The 12,878-nt window shown below is 39.8% G+C and overlaps 1 protein-coding gene across 1 annotated transcript in view; it reads left to right on the top strand.

Moving 5' to 3' along the window:
• The window catches only part of FBLN1 (fibulin 1), an 80,080-nt gene that overhangs the window by 26,938 nt on the left and 40,264 nt on the right, over positions 1 to 12,878 (top strand). Inside the window, exons 4-8 of the mRNA XM_084279559.1 lie at positions 2,758 to 2,929; positions 5,385 to 5,444; positions 7,246 to 7,347; positions 8,663 to 8,800; positions 11,016 to 11,153. Of these exons, the coding sequence (XP_084135685.1) occupies positions 2,758 to 2,929; positions 5,385 to 5,444; positions 7,246 to 7,347; positions 8,663 to 8,800; positions 11,016 to 11,153 (610 nt within the window). The remainder of the gene's footprint in view (positions 1 to 2,757; positions 2,930 to 5,384; positions 5,445 to 7,245; positions 7,348 to 8,662; positions 8,801 to 11,015; positions 11,154 to 12,878) is intronic.

The raw sequence follows: 12,878 nt of genomic DNA, 5'->3' as shown, positions 1-12,878 counted from the left end.
GGGTGAATGGCCATCGTGGTGTCCCTCCGGGCAACTGGTGACCTTTGGAAAATGGCTGCAGACACATCAAGAACTGAACTGATACGGAGTCGAGACTGCACTCCAGACTAGAGGATTAAAGCTGTTCAGAACAGGCTAACAGCCCTGAAAAAATTAGTGTGGGAAAGGAAATGTTGAGAGTAATCTTACCAGGGTAGCGACACAGAGTTGAGGCCTTTTCTGGCTTCTCATATAACTCCACCAGCAAGGAGGCTGAGGGTGCACAAGGAGTTGTGAGGGGGCACAGGTGGGACAGATTACCAAAGGAATATTCCATACAATGTGATGTCATGCTCAGCACAGAAGGCTGGGGAAGAAAAGGAAGAGAGGGACACATACACGTTTCAAGTCTTCCAAAGTAACCATTGTGCATGATGGAGCCTTGCTTTCCTGGGGATGGCTGCCTGTCCATGGGAGGGGGTGAATCAATTCCTTGCCTTGCTTTGCTTGCACACCTGGCTTTTGGTTTCCCTATTAAACTGTCTTTATCTCAACCCACAAGTTTTCTCACTTTCACTCTTTGGATTCTCTCCCCCATCCCGATGCAGGGGGAGGGAGCGAGCCACTGCGTGGTGCTTAGTTTCTGGCCGGGGTTAAACCACAACACTTAGAAAGCTCAGTACTTGAAGATTTACATTAGCTGGGGACAGAGGTCTTTCAAGTGGTGGCTCAACCCGGAAGAAATAAAGGACGTAAGGTTATTCAACACTTCAAGAATGGCAAGATGAATGAATGATCACTCTACAAAAAAATTCCAAGAAACTCTGTAACTCCCAATTCGAGCATTGTTGACAAGACAAAGACATTGATTGAGTCAATTCATACACCTTAGAGTAGAAACCAGTGAGGATGTCCAGAAGTATCCAATGTCAAAATCTGGCAAGGCATCAGCTGTGTTCAGTAACTCAAAATTTGATTATCAAAAATATGCAAGTTTAAGTCAAACAGTGAATCTTTAGCTCAGTTTTCATTTCTGTCTTCTAATTTATGGTTATTAAAATTGGAAATCCAAAAAAAATTACAGACAGATATTAAAAACTTTGAGAAGAATGCCACAGGAAAATGTTAGATATGTTAGAATAATTACTCTGCAATCCAAAATCCCTGGAATATATGATTATTTATTTCTAAAGTCACCCAGAAAAGCCAGAAATCACAGATGTGTTAGTGATGGAACCAGCTGGAAATAGGTGGAGAATCAAATGAAAAAAGTAGATATTGAGGAGCCATCCCACCAAACAGTTTTTAATAAGGGAAGACGTTTCAGTGTTACGGTGAGGATGAAAGAAAAACACCCCAGCACTGGCCAGGAGGGGAGAGTTGGTGCCATACAGCGTTCTGCAGCAAGGAAAAGATTGAGTTGTGTATGTAAAAGGCAAAATACAAAATATCATGCTTACATACAGTGTGGACATCAAAACGCTGCAAGGTAAAAAAAAAAAATATAGAAGAAACAATGAAAAAGGACTTTATTTTATTTCCATGCTGCTCTAGGTTTTAAAAGAACCTCTCTGCAGTACAGAGAGAAAAATGTATATAATATCTTATGAGGGAAAACTTGGACTATAGGCAAGGGTATACATCTCAAAGCAGTGAAAGAAATTTAATAGTTACTTTCTTTTCAGTAGTTGTAGTGCTTAAAGCACCAAATTACAGAAATTTAGTTCAATATTTATTCTGCCTTCTCTCTCTAATGGCACAGACTGTTTTCTTCAAGCAAAAAAGGTCTGCAGGCATAATAAAATTAACAATAAAAGCATAAATCTGCTTTTATGTGTCAGTAGCAATTGGTAGACACCAGTTCTGGAGAATCAAACATCTTTACTGCTTTCTAACAGTGAGGAAGAAAATGCAATAAATTTGCAGTGCCCCCTCAATTTAAAATAAGAAGGGAACTTCCACAGGATTAACCTGTCCTGTGTTCGCTTCTGTGATGTGTTCCTCGGCCGTAGTTCAGCAGGTCTGGAAGAGGCAGATCATTTTTCATTGCTGGAAGCTGTGTCAGGACTGTGATGATTTTAAATAATGTCTGACCATGCAGTTTCTTTTTCAAAACAGAATAGCTTCTCCTTCTGACCGATTAACACTAACCTTGGATGAATCATGTTTGTTCTCTTGCTTGTCTGTTAGTTCAGAGAGGGATATTCTTTGCTGGGAAGTTGAGTAGGCAGTTTAATTATAAACTGAGTCATGCACTTCATTGATCATGTCCCAGTTTAATTGAACTGGACACAAAAGGGAAGCAGAAGTGTTAGGAGTTCCCGCTGTTCGCTGGTGGTTGAATTTGGGCTATGCAAGCAGGGAGCAATGATGTTCCATGTACATAAGCCCCGACTTGTTCAGCCCTTTGTGGAGCCTGGAGTTGGACTTGATGATCCTTATGTGTCCCTTCCAACTCAGGAGATTCTATGGTACCTGGACCATTCTGGCCTTCCACATCACACATTGACACGTACACGGTATTTGTAAGAACTGGATCCAGGGTTTGTGCTTGGCTTTATGTAGGCCAGATGTAGAGCTCACTGAACTCAGCTACAGATTAGAATGTCTGAGCCTGAGTGTACCAAGAGGTCTTAAAGAGTTTCCAGAAAATTTCCATCACTTTGTTACAGTGAGATAATGCTGTTGACACTACTAAGAAAATTTGCATTGATTTGTTTAAGAGCCAGGATTTGACTCCTTTTTCTTTTTCTTTTCTTTATCTTTTCTTTTCAGCAGATATGTTGTTACTGTTGCTTGCTGGGAAAGACTGCCCAAGTTCAAGGTCAGAGTTGTGAACCCAACCCAAAGATAGGATACCAGTGTGGAATTGTCTTCAGAGCTTGCTGTATGAAGGGTCAAGAAGGCATTGATATGTCCATCAGCGATGATGTTCCTAAAAAGGAGCAAGGTATTTTATGTTCCACATGATAAAAGAGTGAGACACAAAATGATATGGGGTACAAGCAGTGTTTTTACTTTAAATTATTTCTGTTAGAATTTTTCTAACGAGGTCTTCTCTGAGTAATTTAATGATGCATGTTTATTGGAGCTCATTTTTCTGGCTAGTGATATTTGAAATGCTGTATGCTACAGGAGGCCAAAGAAGCTCAATAGTGGTCACTCAGTCCATGGTGTCAGAACTGAACTATAAAACAGATTATTGTGGCCATTAATGATTCTTATCTTGGAATCTGAGTATGAGCTATTACTTCTTAATAGCACTTTTCCCACTGATAAATTCCTAATTAAAAAGAAAATTGACAACTGATTCTTTAAATTGGATTTAAAAGCCGGATGGCCTTTGCCAGCTCTGCAGAATTCAAATGTTTGATTTTGTGTGAGAGGCAAATGCCCACAAACTGGGAGTGCTAGACCTGCCTGGACCATCTGGGAGAACTGAGCTTTTCCAGGAAACACAGTATCTGCATTTCTCTCAACATTATAGGAAGAGAGGGGCATCTGGATGCCTCAGCAGCAGCTCCTGACACCCTTCTCCATACCTAGTCCACAGCACAGAAAAGAATGAGTTTGGATGTGCTGACCCTTACAGACCTGGAGTGTTGTGTTTGGGTTTTTTTGCCTCTTTCACTTAGCAGAAACCTGCATCCTTCATGAGCAGCTGAGCACTGAAAACATGCACGGTGACAGATTTTGTGAGACATCATCCTAATCTATCACTTAAACCCAAACCCTACACCACAAAAGCTTGTATGGTATGCTTGAGGCAGGGTGTAATCAGACTTGTTTCAGGTTTTTGGAACCTGGCTTGTGTCAATGTACATCCTTACCAAGTAACATTTAGAAATGCCTTGCCAGTTTCTTTGTGTACTGCTGTCTCAGCGGGTGAATTAGCACTGGTTGAAGTGGCCAGACTGGTAGATATCTTGTACTTAGACCACTCTGCTAATAACAAACATTTGCAGACTCAGAGTACTGGCTTGACATAAGAAATATATCAGTACTTTAAAATCCAGAGCTGTGAGAACAGTGTGCAGTATTTCCCCACTTACCCCTCTGGGCAGGTGGCACGCATAATAACCATTATGCATATGGCTGGTATGGTTATTATGGCACACATAAGAACTATTATGTATTGCAAAGATGGGTCTGTCAACAAGCAGGGCAGGACAATATTCTCATCATTAAAATAAGAAGCAAGCAGGTGGTTGCACATACATCACATATCCCTATCAACAATTAAAATTGCCCGTAGAAAGGCAGGGCAAGCAACACAAATAGATATTTTTGTCAGTCCTGAAGGGGAGATCCGTCTCCATTTTTTAAGGCAGCTTCTTGGACTAGCACCTTGTGTTTGTGTTATGCAATAGCAGGGCATGCAGGGCACTCTGCCACAGAGGATAAGGCAAGCTAACTCCCTGTATGATGCTGTATTAGTCACATAAAGAGTACTTTCTGGTACTGTGTCCCCCAAGACTGCTACAAAATCAGACCAGGCTTGGGCATACTGATTTCATTAGCTTCTGTGTGACCGAAATATACCCCTATGAATTGAGTCTATCCACCAGCCTCAGTGTACCCACCTGGCCTTGTGCCAGTGCACAAAATCTTGCTTTCACATCCATGATGCTTGCGGGTGACCGCTGGTTGAGTAGGCTTATTGACAGTCACTGAAATGAGACTAAGCTTCCTCTTCAATGATCAGAATATTTTGAGATCATGTTTTTACACATCTCACTGCCTACTGTTTCCCCTGCATTCAGAGTGGTGGGATTGGAAGAAGTGTATTAGCTAGTCCTTTGGGCTTGCATGGAGCTCAGGCAGTGGATGAATTCAGCCCTTTTATATCAACTGTTGGGAGGGAAAGAAGTCTCAGGACACAAGCACGTAGCAGAAGTACTGCTCATCAAAACTCTCTGAGTTAAGGCATATGAAGTACATCTGAAAGAATGCCCTAAGTAGGTGCCCAAAAGTTGGGTGTGGAGTTCTTTTTGGAATAAAGTCTAAATAAATAACTGAGGTTAATCTGATTTTCATTAAAACCGTGAGTACTCCAAGCTACTGTAAAGTCAGTGGAAGCCAAGCATGCCTCAACAACATGTTTTATGAAAATGAGTTTAAGCTCTGGTTAAAAGCCTAATGTTAAGAACCTGCATTTGAAAATCTCAGCCCATGTGTAATCTATGATCACAGCATGGCTTTCTTATTGAATGAGTCAGAGGTAAAATGCCCCATGGCCATGTGCATTTGAATGTCAAATTTAACTATGAAACATGTAAATAATTCTCTTTAATTTTGTCCTGGTTTATCCAAAACCATGGTCTGAGCCCCGTCCCAAGCAGGCAGCTTTGTACAGTGAGAAGAAAAGAGTTTTCTCCTCTAATGCCTGTCTCTTCTCTTTTTAGTTGAAATTTCAAAGGAGGAACTAGACCAAGAAGATCCTTATCTGCATGATGGCTGCAGAGGTAAGTCAGGTGACTAGTCCTGTTAGCCAGCTCTTTTGTGATTGCTTCCAATAAAAGTAAAGCAAACTTAGATCTAGAGATTAGCCAAAAATTTTGCCTAGGCTAGTTATGGGTAAAAATAACAGAATGAAGATCCTTTCTAAGAAACAGGTCATTATGTGATGTCTCAGTAGTTCTTGAATATAAGGGAGGCTTTGTCTCCCATAGTGGAGTTTGTCTTACCCAACTGAAGCGCAGAGTGTGCGTTTAACTTGTATTTAGCTTCTGGTGGGTAATACCTCAGAGGTGTTACCTGCTGAATCCGTGGAGAACTCTTTGGAACATGGGGATCCTATGTCAAATATGTGTATTCTTTCATTCTTCTTTTAGGATGGTCAGATTGATTCAATATGAAATGAAACTTGTTTCCTTTTGAGATGCATCACCCGAGAAAAAAAAATAAAAAAAGGAAGAAAAGCAGCTATTGTCCTCATTAGTCAGGCTGTTCTGCCTTCTGGGAAGAATGTGTTATTGGGATATTGTTCTGCTAAGTATTCTGATTTATTGCTTGTCACATGTGATTTACATGTCTATACACTTAGACCAGCAGTGATTTATTATTTTCTACAAGCATTTCAGAGCTAAGTAATGTATTTAGGACAAAATCAATTTAATAGACTTATATTCCAGTTGAGAGATGATTTACTGTGCTGCATGCTGTATAGCTATTACACTCTAGAGAAGATGGAAACGTCTGCTAGGTCATTAGCTAGTCAAAGCCAACACTGGCTCTCCTCCTTGTCTCCAGCTGCTAATTACAAGAGATGACATAGAAAAATGTGTTATATATTTTCCTAGCATTATTTCTTTATGTAATCTGTTGTTGTGTTTGTCAGTTAATCAGCTGCCTGCAAGAGATGGATTGGTATGACTAATTGCAAATTAGATTTTCTGTCTACAGTATATTTTCTGATAAACTTGGCATGCCAAAATTACTTGTGATTTTCCAAACTTCACCAGGGGAACCTTAAATTTCCTAGGCAGTGGGACTTCCAGCAGTTTGTTTTGGAGAACCTTTGTGACATATGAGGAAAATAATACTGTTTTCTACCACCTCCACATTAGGTTTTGCTGTGGCTGACAAGAACTCAGTATTATTAGAGGTTCAGATAGCAGTAGCTGTCCACCTCAACCACAGGACTACATCTCCTAATGTCCTTGCCTTTTCCAGTATGGTGTACAGACCTAAGTTTCTGTGGTGTATTAATGGCCTCATTAGAAATTTTTGCACTTAAAAAAATATTTTAAATCACTCAAAAGTTTATTAGAGCTGCATTTTCCCACATTGATTGTGTTTATCTCAAACCTTTTGTTTAATGCCTCTCCAGCCACTCTGAAAAACGGACAAAGACAGGTTTTATTTGTGCTTACAGTATCAATACTCTTAGAACAAATAGTTGGAAGTATATAACCTTTTGTCTATTGTGAGAATATTAAATTATTTTAATATTTATTTCTTTTTAACAGGTAAGTTTTCTTAATGGTGAACTAAATTTTGCATAAATTTCCTATAGTGTCATATCTTTCCTTCTACCAGAATAACCCTCTATCGCATCCTTTGAGACTCCTGCACACACCTCACTAGGGGCAGTGATTACAAACACTTCTTCCAGAGTTTATCCCTTCCCTTCTTTTGTATATGTGTGTCTTCAGTTATCTGCTTTTCTAAATAAATCAAAAAGCATCCTGTAAATTAATGGTTTGTTTCAGTTCCTGCACAGAACCTCTTAATTATATAAGACTTCTTAAAATACTCAACTAGGTGGTGGTCCCTGCTCTCAGCAGTGCAGAGACACAGGATCCAGTTACGTCTGTTCCTGCTTTGTTGGTTATCAGCTTCAAGCAGATGGTGTCAACTGTGAAGGTAAAAGCAATAAAGCCATTGTCTCCATTACCAGCATCCTTGCTTTAAAAGAGCAAGAATAGATAGAAAAAGATCCAGACAGAAGAGATCAGAATATGCTTATGCCAACTGGCAAAAGAGGTGAGATCATAAAAAGCTGATTTAAACAGAGTGTTGAAATAAGAGTTGTGGGAAGATGGAGTTAAGAAAGAATCAGTAAAAGAGATGGAGGATTTAAAGTGAGAAGAGACAGAAGATGTTGAATATATTATTGTGAATAAAACCCAAATAAAATACATGTTTTCTTTTATAATAATAGTAATTGATAAGACAGATAAAATAGAGTAGGATTCTTCAGCTTGTTAAGGACACAACTGTCAGAAAGGATGAAGATTTTGGATATCATATAAGTGGCATATGAATAGTCAAAGGGGAAGGATAGTTAGTTTCTCCCCGAAGAAGAATTAAAGGGACATAAAATGGAATGGTCTGGGATAGAGCTCACCACACCTGACTTCAGACATGTTCTGTGCTTCTGAGCAAGTCAGCCTAGGCTCCTTTTGTTGCTAACTGAAAGAAAAAAGCACTTCCAGAGCACACTTCATGTTGCCTGTTCCGTGTAGTTATTCTAGGATGAAAAGCGTTCCTCATCAGAGTGCCTCTTTCTGTCATTGGCTGAAAAGGGAGTCTAGGTAAGCAGCTCAGGTGCAAACTTCAGAATATAAAATAGATATTGATGATTGGTCAGATTAACACTAGCCTAGTATGAAATATGAAGAGGAGGACAGAACTTTTACATTTGATACAATTGGACGCCAGATGTTCTTAGGCATTCAAAGAGAAAATGAAACAAATAACAAAAGAGATGTCTATTAGTAGCTATAAAGTGGGAGGTTGCAAGTTGTGGCTCAGGGAGCCCCTAAGCCATGTGTTGGTGAGTGGCAGAGCAAGGGAAGGGTTTCTGAAAGCTTGCATCATTCACACAGTCGCTATAATCACGTGTTCCTGTAATCAGTTACGTGGTTCTGGCCCTTCACTCTCACTCAGTACATCTTCCTCTCTTAACTACAGTGAATCAGCCGTTGTAAGTCATGTTACCAGCAGGGTCAAAATGCCTTTACTGGCTAATGCTCTAACAGCAGAGATGAGTATCCACATAGTGGGTGTGTGAGAGGCCAATTTCACACTGTTCGCTGTGTCCTGATGTTCAAAGTAGTGGCTGGTCGGAGGTGTGCCCACAGCTAGCCTTTGATCTCATATCTTCCCAGTGATTTCATGGTTCTTACTTACTCTCTCTTTTATTCCTTTTGTTTTTTAATAATTTTTCATATTCCAGATATCAATGAATGTATCACTGGCACACACAGCTGTGGGATTGGACAAACCTGTGTCAATACATTAGGATCATTTCGCTGCCAGCGGGACACGAGCTGTGGAACGGGTTATGAACTAACGGATGACAGTCGCTGCAAAGGTACAACCTGTGCAAAGAAACTCAAATCTTCCAGATCTAAGTAAAAAAAAATAAGTACATCATCATGTCGTGCTCGTTTGCTTTCAGAAAATGTCTGTGTAAGCCGAGGTTATATAGGGACATGACGACAGTGCTAGTTCATCTGGGACAGTAGTTTTCCACCTGTCGCCTTGCAGATACCAGATCAGGCCTGTGGGTTACTACAAAGACTTCCAGGAGACAGGACTGCGTTTATTTTACATTGGCAATTTGTGTTGTGTGACAGGAGTTGGCCTGAGGACTGAAACATTTGATTTTGAAGGCCCAGCACTCACAGTATACACATTTTTCTGGTGTTTACCTGTGGCTAGCTCTAGTCTGGTCTCATGAATTGGTCACTCAGTAGTGAGTGGAGTGCCCAAGCCCTGCTCCTGGAGCACATCTAATGGTTTAGTTTCACCTGAAAGAATTAGGTTTGCACACTTCAGAGTGTGAAACAAAGTGTGGCAAGTGGAGTAACCAGGTGTTAACAATTTGAAAATGCTAAGGCATCTTTTAAAAAAAGCGAGCCTTTATCCTCAGGAGGTTTAGGTTTGTTACAAATTTAAGATCATTTCTGAATCACAACAACCTTAAGGATTTACAGGTGAAAAAAGGTTAAAAGCACTGTTCGTGACTAGCTATGTTTGAACACAGGGGTGATAGCCTTTTATTTTTTTACTAAAAAAATGACTGATTTCAGGTTGCATCTAACTCAAAGCATGCTGTTATGTGCATCCGTAACTTCACATGACATTCTTCCTCCAGAGACACAAATTAGCAGCAAACTAGTTGCTGTGGAATTGTTTTCCACTATGATAAAGTCTGTTCCCCCAGAAGTCAGAACTGTTTATAAACGTACTAATTTCACTCTGCTGAGCAAATTAACTCTACCCAAATTCTGGGTAAGGATTTATTGTTTATCACTGATTAGTGATAAATAACAGAGTAAATAAAAACCTGACGAACAAACTCCCAACACAAAACCTGCAGAACATACAGTATTTTTTAAAGTACGATGGTCTAACTTTGATCCCTTCGAAGTAAAATTTCTGCTCATTTGAATGACATGAGATTTAGGCCAACAAATAGCTTCTGAGCAAGTATTAACAATCTTCTCTGGTGGAAATAAAGGAGTACAGACAGTTAATTATGCAGAATGTTAATGTTGGAAATGTCTTATCTGGATAAGGTATGCTAATACTTTTAGTTATTAATGTTATGTTAATAGCAATGAAAATAGAAAATTAATATTATTCCTGTACGATTTTTAAATGCCAAGTAAAATGACTGAGTTGCGCCACATTTAGAGTCCTGCTGATCCCAATTCAGCATTAACCCATCCTAAACTTCATACAGGCTCCACAATCATTATTGAAGTCTCACAAAGCTCTAGGGATAAACAGTTGCATCTGCTGTTGTGTCAGCTGCGTAAATGGGAAATCTGCAGCATCCTATTATTAGAAAGTTTCTGTATTTTTATAGCTTTTCTAGGTGGGAAACATTAAATTTTAGTTGCTTGTATGTGGACAGGGTTATGTTCATGAATGGAGCCTCCTCAGCCCTTCTCTGCTTTACCTGAACCACAGTTTATTCACTGATAGTGTCCATTCTGAACTGGAATGGAATATTAAAGTGAGCAGAAATCATGCTTATGTGCATTTTAAAGCACAGTAATATAAGTATACTGCAAGCCTTAATATGGATGAGAATCAAGGCCAGTCAGTTTAACTTATGAAAGAAATTTACAATGTGTGCATTGGATCTAAGGTTAAAATTAAAATGGTACTTGGACATACAATGAAATCTTACTGACTTCAGAGCTGAGCCCATTGAGAAGTACACTGCCGAGTCAAGGCTGAGCAGAGCTGAACACGGTGCTTCAAGTGCTATATAGTAATTTTGAATCATTTCGTTTTGAGAACTACATATGTAAAGCATAGTAAATAGACACACCCCACCTGTATGTAAAGTTAATAATTAAATAATTAATCCTCCTAATTTATTCTACCTGGTTTTACTGAGTTTGACTCTGTTTGAGGCAGTAAGCCAGATTGATCCCGGGTCACTGCAGTGAATTCCTTGATAGTATGCTGAAGATTAATGTCTGACATTTTTAACTATGTCTTATGTTTTAAATATGATGAAAAAGTTTCTGTCAAACTTCTGCTAACAATTTTTTTTTGTGATGTACCAGATATTGACGAATGTGAGACTGGTACTCATAACTGCCCCCCCGATTTTATCTGTCAGAATACTCCAGGATCTTTCCGTTGCCGACCCAAGCTACAGTGCATGAATGGGTTTATACAAGATGCGCTAGGCAACTGTATTGGTAAGACATATTCTTATCTCAGTGAATACTTAAGGTATATTTGCCTGTGAGATAAGTTGTAGTTTCACTGGCTGGGTTTTGAGCTTCTCAAGTCATTCTTTGTGTGTGTACGTATTGCTCTGCTTTGTGTTTTTTCTGCTCCCTAAAGGCAGGCTTGGTCTCTCAGGTAAGACTCACAGACAAAAAGCATTTAAATAAAAGACTTAACTCTCTGGTTTTAATGAGGTTTGGTTACCTAAGAAACTTAGCTGCATTCGAACATTTTCCTTTGGTCTTTGGGGATTTTATCCGAAACAAAATTTGTAAAAAACTTGCTATAAGTTTTATCTCTCCGTATCCAAAAGGTTTTAGTTAAAGCTTAGTATAAAAAGCTGTAATCTACGATGCCCTCTGTATGACACTTTGTTGATTGTAATAGGTGTGCTTTTACAGCATACATCTATAGGTATATAGATCTTTCCAGACCTGTCCCTGTTACTTATAGCCTATCCATGGATGGCTATATGGATGAGAAGGATGGACAGTCGATGCATTGTGGAGAGGAATTTTAGTTTAAAGACTGATTACCATCTGTTGGGCTAATGCTTTGTTTCCAAGACTCCTACAAAAAAAGAATTATAACCTTTATATAAATATGTTAGAATGACTGGTTTCTAGCAGATCCTAAATGGAATTGTCTAATGTGACCTACAAATCTATCAGTTACTCCCTTGAGTAGTATTTTCAAGTCTCAACTTCACTTTGAATTCCCCCAGCGGCGTAGCGTGCCTTGGACTTGTGGAACTGGCTGAGCGGCAGCAGCTGCCAAGTCTAGCTCATTGTCAGCCCCTCGTTCTCCTGACCATATCACCCTGTAGTGCCGAAATCTGACACTGGAAACACTGAGACTGAAAACACAATTTCAGCCTTTAAAATGAAGGGGGCCAGTGCTTGTGCACAGCAAACCCTTTGAAGGTGTGTGTCTGCCATAGCTAGCACCAGGTCCATGGCAGTTAGTAGTTAGCTTGCCTTCACTGACATCAGTAAAGCCACATCGATTTGCAGCAGCAGTAGTTAGGTGCCCTAAAAAGCATTTGCTCAAAATACCTGCCAAAACAATTTCACAGGCTGATTTTAAACACTGTGAATCAAGTGCTGTCCTGTGTGGTGCTGAGGGAAAAAAGTATGAAATCTCTCTTTTCAGTGTCTTTGTAAGTTGAAAGTTTTAAGCTCTGCTGAGCTGGGATCCCGGTACTGCTGTATGACATTATAATACCCCAGAGAAACAGTTATGGAGAATTTTTAGGCAGAGAAGTGAAGCAGACTTCGCTGGTTTATGGGATGCAAGCCCATGCACAGACAATCAGTGCTGCTCCTATGAACTGTTAGGTCATGGTTGCATTAACGCATCCAGGTGGCAAAGGCTGCCTCAGTACCTCCTGTAGCCACTGGTTCCTGACTCCAAAACTCCTTTCCCCGATACTAACAGCAAATGCTAACCTTGTGTAACAGTGTGTTCCTTACCTTCTCAGCTAGATACACCACATCAGATCATGCTCTGAGACAGCTTAGCCTCATCTCATTACAGTTTCTGAGATTTTACTTTATAGTGGGTTCTGACCAGGCAAAGGATATCTTTGTCACAAAGTGATACGACGTCCAGTTTGTAAAAAACCATACATTTAACGTATCGTAGGGGGCTGCATAGTCTCGTGAATACATACTTCACATTCTTAGGTGTTTACA

Source organism: Gallinula chloropus, assembly GCF_964237585.1.
Source record: "Gallinula chloropus genome assembly, chromosome: 1".
NCBI lineage: Eukaryota > Metazoa > Chordata > Aves > Gruiformes > Rallidae > Gallinula > Gallinula chloropus.
Note: the sequence above shows the minus strand (reverse complement) of the source record. Positions and strands in the feature narration are given on the sequence as shown.